At 34.4% G+C, this 11,693-nt stretch overlaps 1 protein-coding gene across 1 annotated transcript in view; it reads right to left on the reverse strand.

The window, feature by feature from the left end:
- Positions 1–577: 577 nt before the first annotated feature.
- The window catches only part of LOC119666026, a 16,618-nt gene continuing 5,502 nt past the window's right edge, over positions 578–11,693 (reverse strand). The window contains exons 4-8 of the mRNA XM_038075288.1: positions 2,407–2,515; positions 1,448–1,886; positions 1,317–1,368; positions 717–1,049; positions 578–604 (exon numbers count right to left, since the gene is read on the reverse strand). Coding sequence (XP_037931216.1) covers positions 578–604; positions 717–1,049; positions 1,317–1,368; positions 1,448–1,886; positions 2,407–2,515 — 960 coding nt within the window. The remainder of the gene's footprint in view (positions 605–716; positions 1,050–1,316; positions 1,369–1,447; positions 1,887–2,406; positions 2,516–11,693) is intronic.

Below are 11,693 nucleotides of genomic sequence, written 5' to 3' on the forward strand. Positions count from 1 at the left end.
CCTGAGCAGCTCAGGCTCACGAGCAAGAGCCAATTCTTATGTGAGCCCAAAATTGGCTCATGAGCGTGAGCCCAAAATTGACTCATATTGAAGATATTTCAGTGTATACTGAAACAAGTAGTAAGCCTTTACATATCTAGGTTAAAAACACTTTCAAATCAGAACCAAAACAATTAGTTATTAAAATTAATGCTAAAACAAGGGTTCGTATTTGCTCACTTCTGAGCAGCTCAGGCTCACGAGCAAGAGCCAATTCTTATGTGAGCCCAAAATTGGCTCATGAGCGTGAGCCCAAAATTGACTCATATTGAAGAGCTGCTCACCAGCGTGAGCCTTCAAGTTGCTCATATTGAAGAGCTGCTCATGAGGTCTCACGAGCCGAGAGCTCACGAGCTCAACTGTTTAATAAAAAGCGATATATTTATATTTATTTGCTTTATTTTTTTTATAAACGTTATATGTGAAAATAGATAATTTGAAATTAACTTAGCTTATTATTATTTATATTAAAACAATATAATGAAACAATAATTTGAATTTGAAAACCAAATTTATAAAATATTATTATCAGAAATATTTAAGCACATATTTTTGGAGTTAAGCTCTTGAAAATTTGATTTTGTTATTAGTAAGTTGTTTATTGTATTATTACTTAATCTAGATCTTAATTTAGTTAAAACTAGTGAAAGTGGGCTAAAAGCTCTTTCCACCGATACTTGTGTAGCTGGAACAGATAATGCAACTGCTGCGACTTTTTTAATCTCCTTATAATTGTTTGACGTTCTCCAATAGCTTAAAATGCCAGTATGAAGAGGAACACCTTTTTGGTTGGTAAGTGCTATGAGCTTTTGTTTAAAGGTGCGATTTGTTTCGGTGTTAGCTGTTATATTTGCCGTCATGCGCTGCTGCAATTTTGAATAAGGTGCTGCAGAAATAGTGGGAAACTCAAATGTCATATCAGATGAGATATTTGGAGAATCTGGTTCATTTCCTACTTTCCGTAAGCCTTCCAATTTTGTTAACTTTTCAAAAGTCGCTGCGAGTTGCGCCTGTGAAAAACATAAAATATTAATTTAAAATTTGTTTGATAAACAATAATTTTTATAAGTATAAATATAAGCATATTTGCAATTTAACGTACCACAGCTGTTGATTTTTGATTTTCAGACAGCATAATTGAATTTTCAAAATTAAAACCAGGACCAAGATAAAACGCGGCTTGCAATGCTTCACTATCCATAAATATTTCTTTCCTTTTTTGCATTGATTCATGTAAATGTGAAGCGTATGGTGTCTTCGTCACTAATTCCTCTAACTCTATCACGCAACATAACAAGTCTTTGTAAAAATCGCCAAATACGTAATGCTCTGTTTGCATATGTTTAGTACAAAAGGCCAAAGGGGTAATGCTTCTATTATCTCTCCCATTTGAAGTAAATTATTTTACATCTCACATGTCGAATTCCAGCGTATTGTATTATCTAAAATGGGCATTTGCATATTAATATCGCCTGCCCTAACAGCTTTTCGTAATTGCTTTACAGTATCTTTGTATTCACTAATTTGCAGTTCAAGACTTTTTAAAACATCATGGGCTGCAAGTTGAATTGTATGCGCAGCGCATCTCACAACAGATAATACCGTTGCTAGTATTGCATGAATATTTTCATCATCGGTTTCATTGCTGCACTCCTCTTGATTAAATTCCTCGTTTATGTGCTCTTCTTGTAAATCTTGGAGTATTTCACTAACTTTCACCATATTTGCTCCATTATCTGTTGTACTGCAATAAATTTGGTCAACGTCAATGTTATATTTCTGAAGGCATTTCAAAATCTCTTCCTTTAAATACGCAGCTTTATGGCGTTGTTTAAGCTGTATCATACCTATTTAATAAAATGTGAAAAAATGTTAGTAAAGTTTGCATTTAACAATTTATGAAAAGAATATTTTAGAATATTCTTCTCATCTCAAAAGATAGCTTACTGGCAATAGATTTTTATTACATTTAGGTTACATAAAATTTATTACACTTACCTATAGTGTTAATATATATTTTGAAGTCCTTTATATATTGAATATTTATTCAAAGAATGCTTTTATCCATCCGAGTTGCAATGTCAAATTTAAGTGATAACATTTTATTTGTTAATCTCGCCTTAATTATCTCCTGTATTTTTATGCAAGAATTATCAAGCAATGACACAATATTTCTTGAATTCAAATTAGCGCCAAACTTTCTTTCATACAACTTTATTAACAATTTAAAAAAATCTTTATCGTCGAAAATTCTAAATGGCAAGTTTTTGGAAGCTACTAATCCGACACAACACTTCAAAAAAGTATGTTTATCAATATCAGCTTTTACAAATTCATGATTTTAATTTTTTTTGTTAGTTAGTTCACAATTTTCTTCTTCACTTCCACTTGGTTTTTCACCTATGTTTTTCTTATGGACAAGCTTATAATGCCGCTTAACATTAGATATTTTTGTTCCACTTAATTGTTTTTCGCACTGTAAGCAAATTGTTTTGTTACACTCATGTAAAACCGTAAAGTATTTATTTTTTAAACCACTCATTTTTAAATTTTCCGAAACACAATTACAAACAAAGACTAAATTAAAAATTGATATATCTTTGCTTAAATAGTAAAAAGTGAAAAGTTCATTAAGGACAGTAGGTAAAATAAGAAGGTCATTATAGGACCGTAGTTAATATTACTTCCTGGAAAATTTCGTAAATAACAAATTTTCCACAAATAAATAATACAAATATATAATATTTAGTTTAATATACAATACAAATATATTAATTGTTTATTTTAAGAACTTTGATTATTTCCGTATTATACTTAGTTCAAGGTGATTAATATTTTAAATCTTTTTTGATGACATGTTTTCACAAAAAAAAAATAATAATAAAATCTTAAATTGGGCGCATGAGATCTCATGAGCCGCAGCTCACACTCCTGCTCTCGAGCGTGAGCCCATTTGTAATTTAATGGCGGCTCTTGTTCGTGAGCGTAAGCTCTGCAGTTGGGCTCGCTCGTAAGCGTGAGCTATCGTATGGAAAGAGTTTTTTGCCGCCTCATGAACCGTGAGCAGAATGAGCCAAAATGAGCAGCTCATGGGTACGCAAATACGAACTCTGGCTAAAATAATAGAAATGCACAATTATCTTTCAAAGCAAAAATAATAATAGCATTGTTTCTGATATAAAACCAAAAAAAAAAACGAACTTCCTTTTACGCTTACAATTTCTTAATATTGGATGCAAAATTAATACAAACATTTAGGCTGAGAAATACAAAAGAAATATGTAAACATATATGTACGCTAGTAAAATACATATGCAATATGAAAGCACACAAAACGACTCGACTAATATTTTTCTCATACATTCACGTCATAATAAATTCAAAAAAGCACTGATCAAAATAACAAACAACGAAAAAAGTTACTTGAGAGAAATGTTTTGCACTTTACTTTAATTTCCAAAGTAATTGAGAATAAAAGACATGAAGAGAATGGAGTGTTTTTTGAGTGCAAAAAGATTGCCAGCAACAGCAACCTTATACAAAAATTTATATTATTGTACTAGATTGCTACTTTATAATATATATACTCAATGCTGAAACATATCAGCAATGAGTATTTAATACATAGACTGTGCATCAGGAACAAATTTGGTGAATACACTGCGGGTCTACTGGTAGACCATTTTTAGGCTCAATTTTTCACTCTAATTTTCAGAACGGCATTAGTGAGAAAATATGAAGTAAAGAGAATAGGAAGGCACACTTGATATTAGTAAACATATGATTTCAAATGCAGTATTTGTGTTAATTTTGAATAAATCATAGTAGAAATAGACAAGAAGTTTTTGTTTTTGCATATTTGGAGAATGCACTAATGCCACTTAAATAGCGGAGTGAAATCGTAGCACCAAATAATGGTCTATTAAATGGTATAAAGACAAGTAGAAAAATAAAGGCATGAATAATAGAATAATGAAAAAATTATAATTTTATTATATTGACTTTGTTGTAAAACATAATATTATGTAATGCGCAAAATTAAATAATATAATATAATGCAACAGAATTAAACTACAGAAAAACAAAAACACAAAAACCTGGATTAAAGCTTAAATAAAATTATAAATAGAAATAATGCCTTTTATCTTGTATACAAATATGAATCGAAAAATGTGTTGGTATGCGCATAACTCAACAACACCTGGACCAATTTGATCAATTCTGTTTTTTAAATGTTCATTGAAGTCCAAGAATGGTTTTTACTTCGAGAAGAAATCGAATTATTGCTATTCAATAAAGTCCTAATCTTATATATAAAAATGAATCGAAAAATGTGTTGGTAAGCGCATAACTCAACAACGCTCAATAAATTTTCTTTTTCTATCGCGTTTTGTGCAAACTGTTTAATTGCCTATGACCACTAATTATTGCATTATAATTATCTCCTGTAATTATTATAATTATCTCCTGTAACACGAAGTATTATAGATAGCAGAACCCGAAATGCTACAAACCAAACTAGTTCCCGATCTAATCATACTGCACAAGAACTTGACGACCGAAATGAACTTGAAAGAATTTGGACATCACAAACGCTTGAAGCGCGAGCGCGACATTTAAGTCATAATCGCGCAAGTTTGAATCGAACTGCTTTCAGTTACGATGTGTCAATTGACTATAGTAACTATCAATGTGTTGAACTGGATCAATGAACTCGCAGCTCACATTAGCTGCGTTTCAGCAAACATGATCCGCTCAATTTTACATGCAAAACAAAAACAATGGGGTGAACCAGCAATTGATCTGGTTCACTTTCTGGTTCAATGTGGAATGTGTGTAAAAGATAAAAGTGGAACGTATTTTAATGCAAATGAGGTTGGCAATGCGATGCAACGGTGCAGTAAAATTATAAACAAATCTACATTTATATTTATTTATTATTGATTTTATTTATTTATTATTTATTTTATGTACTTATTTATTTAATATGTCGTTATTATTTATTTCTTTGTTTAAAATAATGTTTTAACTATTACTATAATTAAAATTATTACCTTATTTATTTACGTTTTATTACTATTGAAAAAGTGTTGTTTGATAATTTATTAAAATCAATTAATTTGAAATGAAATGAAATTAAGTTGAATACATTTATTTAATTAAAACAGAACAATACATAAGGATCCAGGCTCTCCAACATAAACGTTTATAAAAAAACCATTTTCATCGCAAACTATCTGCAAGATTAAGCTATAGTCATGCTTTCTTTTGAAATAAGCCTATTTGCTATGGTGTGGTGCATTTATTTTTACATGTGTACTGTCTATGCAACCAATTACTAACGGGAATTTTTTCGAAGTTTCCACTTTTGCATTATTAGCAAGTGCGTATTTTATAAATTAGTGTCCAATTGATATACGCTTAACACTAGTTCTTTCAATTATTCTCCATACAGAAGCTCTTGGTATGCCAAAACAAATACCAAATTCGCAAAAAGTATTCATATTTGCCATATACCACAAAAATATATAAAATTCCTTCATTGCTCTCGTCCGATTGTGATCATCACGGTTATTTTGCATTTAATTATTGGAATTTATTAACAAATCTATTAAAATATGAAACATAATTAATATATAGCAATTGTATTTTTTATGTGCAAATACCAATCAAATAATCTTTAACGAAAGAATTATTGATCGTTTCCACAAAACTTCCACTATATCCATGCTGATGCACTTCATCCCTTGAGTTTAATACACTTGAACTAGTATTTAAAAATGGAATGGAAGAGTCAGTTTCGCTTGATGATTCTAATAGGTTAGGTTAGGTTATACCGGTGATCCCTAGTGGATCCACTTAGGCCTATTGGCCCATTGTGATGCCGTATATAAATACTAAAAACCTCAGGGTTTAAAACCACCTAGAACCTTTTGCGAAGCATAAAGTGCTATTTAAAGCCCGATCCTGTAACTGGTCCAGGTCCTCAAGGAAGGGGGCCCCTAGAGTACTAAATCGCCGACGTGCATGAGCTGGACAAAAACACAACAGATGAGATGCGCTCTCATCGTCCTCCCCACAGCTACGACAGATTTGGTTGAAAGGAAGACCCAGTCTTCTAGCATGGTTCCCTAGCTTACAGTGCCCTGTAGTCAACCCTACCAGAAGACCAATGTCCTTGCGGGACATCTCAATGAGAGTTTTCGATTTCCTTTTATCGGAAAGTGGCCAGATTGCATACAGATGTCTACATATCGTTGAGTCTTCCCATCTTTTATTAAAAGTATTAGTGCAGAAAGAACTCAATATCAGTTTACATGATGTTAGCGATATGCCCAGATAGTCTAGGTGCTCCGAGTATGGTTCTGAAGCACCCTTTCTGGCTAACTCGTCTGCTTTGCAATTTCCGAAAATATCCCTATGGCCGGGAACCCAGATTAGAGAAATATTGAGCTGCGTCGACATTTCGTTTAGAGATGTGTAGCAGTCAAGAACCGTCCTAGATGTAAATTGGACCGAACTCAAGGACTTTAATGCAGCTTGACTGTCTGATAGTATGTATATATTCCTGCCAAATATATCATCTACATTCAAACAAGCTATAGCTTCCCTGATGGCGACCACTTCCGCCTGAAAGACACTACAATGATCTGGAAGCCTAAAGAAGGAAGATTTGTTCAATTCCTCTGAGAAAACTCCACTACCTACACCACTACTTGTTTTGGATCCGTCAGTGAAGATGGTTACGCCCTCATCTAAGAAGGGGCCACCTGACGTCCATACCTCTCTAGATGGACACACGACATCAAATTTCCTGTCAAAGTTGAGAGTGGGTGTGATGTAATCAACGTTTTTAGGAGTAAAATTGAAAAGATTTAGAATGGAGGCATGACCATAGTCACTGTCTCTCCATTGTGAGGTAGCTTTTAGTCTTAAAGCAGATGAAGCTGCCATTTGTTTACTAATAATATCCATTGGCAGTAACTGAAGCATCAAATCTAGTGCAATGGATGGTGTGGTGCATAGCGCCCCGCTAATACAGAGTTCAGCTCTACGTTGAATCCTGTTAAGTACCGAATAGTACGAAGATTTATCAAGAGCTGTCCACCATACCGTAATACCATACATCAATGTGGGCCTAATAACAGCTATATATAGCCATTGGGTGATGCGAGGTTGAAGACCCCACTTCTTACCAATAGCTTTCTGACACAGAAGAAGCGCAACATTGGCTTTTCTTGCGCGCTCTAGAGTGTTTTTCTTCCAAGTGAGTTTCCTGTCGAAAATTATACCTAAAAATTTGGCTTCCTCCTTCACATGTATCACAGAACCTCGTAGAGAGGGTGGAGAAAGATTCGGGACCGTATGTTTTCTTGTGAAAACTACGATTTCAGTTTTATTGGGATTCACCCCAAGGCCACATTTTTGTGTCCAGTTGTTTAGGATATTAAGACCATTTTGTAGAATATCCCTAAGAGTGGTAGTATATTTTCCGGTGACTGTTATCGCAATATCATCCGCATATGCAATAGTTTCGCATCCCTCCGCCTTCAGTTTTATTAGCAGTTCATTCACCACTATGTTCCAAAGGAGAGGGGAGAGTACTCCTCCTTGGGGGGTACCTCTATTTACCCTTCTGCGTGCCGTTGATGAGCCCATCGTTGCTTCAATGAGTCTACCAGTTAGCAGCTGATTTATAAAGCCAATGAGCGCATCATCAACACCCAGACGTGAGATCGCGCTTACTATTGCTCTCGGGAGTATATTGTTGAAGGCCCCTTCAATATCTACAAAAGCAACCATACAAAATTCTTTGAGTTTTATGGATTTTTCTATTCTGTAAGTGAGGGAGTGGAGAGCTGTCTCTGTAGATTTTCCCTTAGTGTAGGCATGCTGTGAGGGGGACCACTGGTTGGGGCTTACAGCACGCCTTACTTCTACGTCTATTGTTCTTTCAAGAGCCTTCAACATGAAAGAGGAGAGGCTTATAGGACGGAGTTCATTGGGGTTATGGTGCGAGGTGATTCTAATAAAATCTGCAATTTTCATTTATTTACTACAGAATTAAATTTAAGTTTTAAAGTAACTACTAAATAAAAACTTACATTTAATACTTCACAAGCTTAACAGTTTTAATTTTTTTCTATTTTTTAGATTTTTTTATATTCAAAATGTTCTTACTTATTTTTTTAGTGCCAAAATTATTCACAAAAATCAAAAAATTTTGTACACAAACCCAACTGGCATATTTCATGCGTTGCCAATTATTTTCAAACGTGATCCGTATCGTTTCAGCAAAGATGATTCAGATCATTGAGCGGATCATGTTTGCTGAAAAGACATTGAAATACAAAAATAAATCCAGTGGATTGTGTTGCGTAAATGGCAAAGTGCGATAGAAGAATCGAATTGTTGCTAATTCCAAATTGGTCCAGGTGTTGTTGATTCATTTTTTTCGATTCGTTTTTACATATAAGAAGACAAGAACAGAACCAGAATAGATGAGTTTGAGTGTTGTGATAAGTTATTATTATTAAGTATATTTATTAAATCCCCATGACTTCCTTTGCAGATCTTTATCTCCACTATCTAAGCGAGCTATCCACTTTTTATATATTTGTCACCTTTAGGTTTCCAGTGTCCCTTAAGATTATTTTCCAATCAGGTTTGAACCCTAAGTAAACCTCTTAGTTTGAAACCCTCTGGCAGACAAGCCACTCGCGGTTTTTTAGTGGATCCCAGAAGGGTGGCCAAAGATCTTGAAACAGAAGATACTTTGGTCACCCGAGCTGAACCCCACACACCAGGGTGACCGTTCTGTTCAGGAGATTTTTTTACCACGACTATAAAATAGATAGGAATAAAAAACTGTCAAATTCCAAATCTTTTTGACAGAACGAAGTCTGCCGGGTCCACTAGTAATAAATATAAAATTTAAAACTAAAATTGCCAATATAAAATAGAAAATTATGTAACTTAGCGAATAAAGTAAATAATATTTAAGATTATAAGATTATTTTTACTAACTATAAAAGTTAGTATATATAAGTAGATATATATATGTGTATATATACATTGAATGCGCGATACTTGACTTCCTTTTCTCAACATAGCACAAACAAAGCTTCCGAAGGAGTACAGTAATAAGAAAGTTGTTAAGCTGAAGTCGATGATTTAAACTAGGTTCTGTAAACCAGTCGGGAGTTTTAGTTTTAGCTTGTTTTAGCATGCGGCATATTTTTAAAAACTTTTTTAAATATTTCAATACGAATTTTACAAACTTTAAAAAAAATGCTTGAGGGCGCCTTCAAAATTCCAAAATCTGAATGTGATTCATAATTTTTATAGTGAATAAACAGCTCACTTCGAGCTGTAAGGATTTCATTCCCTTTTAAAATATTTGAATTGCACAATTCACAGCAGCCAACAAAATATTTAGTTGACAACCATTCCACATTAATTATTTTGTCCAAAGCCAAGTCTTCAAATATTACATTAGAATCATCAAATACAGGTTCTTATATCGAATTAATTAGAATAGCAGTACTGATATTTTCTTCCTCAATAAGTTCTTCTATGGTCTATTCTTCAAAAGCATTATCAATATTATCTAGGTTGCCATCTGCGGTTACTACGTCTGTCTCATTTTTGCAGTTACCTGTTAAAGATAAGGGACGAATTTGTGCGAACATCAAATGTGCCAAATTATAATTTATTTCACCAACTGAAGGATTTCTATTATTTCCACCCTTTTGCCTAACTAAATGGAAAAAGTTTTCTATTCAATCCTGATTTAGGGTTTTAGTTCTTAAAAAAAATGTATCTCTTTGCAAAACTTCATTGGACAAGGTTGTTACAGCATTTATTGTTATTATCATACCATCAATAAAATGAACTCTTTTATGTGGATAGGAGGTGTTTTTCAAATATTCTACGATTACCTTCAAATAATTGTAAGACGTATTACCAATCTGTATAGCTGATCGATAAGAATTATCCTTATAAAGTGTTCCACTATGCAATAAAATTTTTTATCCATTTTAGCTATAAAATTGGCGGTGGATATAGCAACTTCGCTTGAAACTTTTTTGAATCCTACGTTTTCAGCGTAAGATCTAATTGCGGCTTGCACAGTATGACTAAAAACCTGTGTTGCAGTTTTCACTGCAACTGTGTTGCAGTCCGAAATTCACTAATAATCATAATCATAACATATTTGACGATGTTGAAGAAATTATTACAAAATAGGCCGCTGAGGAAACTCAAGACCACATGGAATGTAGAGACGGAAGTCAAAGCAATTATTGCTTCGATGATTAATGCATTCGAAAACGCTTCTCCCCAAACCAGCATTGCAGAAAAGTTGTCGACACACTGGAGGAATTAGGACATTGATGCAATAAATAAGGAGACAAGAAAAGCCTTTATCAAATACATGAGGGAAAAAAACTCCGTGTCATGTGAATTTCTGTTCGAGCATGAAAGTGACCTCTGAAGTAAGTCGGTTACAAAAGATGGTCACCAAAGATCCGGACTCAAGACTTGGTTTAATCTGAAAGAAGGATGGTACAATTACGGATACCGTAGGAGAGTCATTGAGTACTCTCATGGAGACCCATTTTCCAGGAAGTTTTAAATTTGGTGATCACTGTCATTCTCTCAAAAGGAGAATGAACAGAGAAGAAAGAATTGAAGCAGAAAGGATAGTGACCACAAATGCAGTTAGGAATGCCATTCGCTCCATTTAAGTCACCGACTCTGGATGGCATAGCTCTAGTACTCCTGCGATTGGGAATTGACCTGCTCGTAGTTAGGCTCACGGAGATGTTCAGGACGTCACTGGCAACAAGGTACGTCCTTAAAGCTTGGAGAGAGCCAAGGGTTACTTTTCTACCAAAACCAGAAAAGAGTGCCTTACCTCTTTCATGCTTAAAACTAGAAGGCACTACGCTAATGAAATATTCTTTAAGCAGATGTCAACACGCCTATAGGGCAGGGAGATTCGCAGAGACTGCCATGCACGAGGTCGTGAAGACAGCTGAGAGAGAGCTAACTTCAGGAAGCATTTTGATGATCATCATGATGGACATCGAAGGAGGCTTTGACAAAGTAAGCTTTGATAAATTAAAATCTGCTCTAGCTGAGCGAGAAATCGGTTCAATCATTATTGAATGGAGAGATTTCATGCTAAGACAAAGAGCAGTAAATCTACATTATGGCACACATAGATTGCGAGGCAAAACAGTCAGAGATTGCCCACAGGGAGGGGTGCTTTCACCATTCCTGTGGAACGTAACTTCAACAGCTTGACTTTAAAGGCATACAAACAATTGGGTATGCAGACGATATAGCACTGATGGTGAACGGAAAGTTCCCAGATAAATGGTATCTGTAATGAGAAGTGCTCTCAAATGCCATTGGAGACTATGAGGAGAGCTTATAAGAAGAAGTGTCCTATAGAACACTGATAGAAGACGGCCTTCTACTTAATGAATGTGAAAGAAATGACATCTGCATCTTTACCGATGGCTCCTTAATGGATGGCAGAGCTGGTGCTGGGGTTTACTCGAAAGATCTAAATCTAACGTACACTCTATATCTAGGAATATGTGTTTCGGTATATGAGGCGAAACTTATGGCGGTCTCACATGCTC

Source organism: Teleopsis dalmanni, chromosome 1 (genome assembly GCF_002237135.1).
Source record: "Teleopsis dalmanni isolate 2A chromosome 1, ASM223713v2, whole genome shotgun sequence".
Taxonomy (NCBI): Eukaryota; Metazoa; Arthropoda; class Insecta; order Diptera; family Diopsidae; genus Teleopsis; species Teleopsis dalmanni.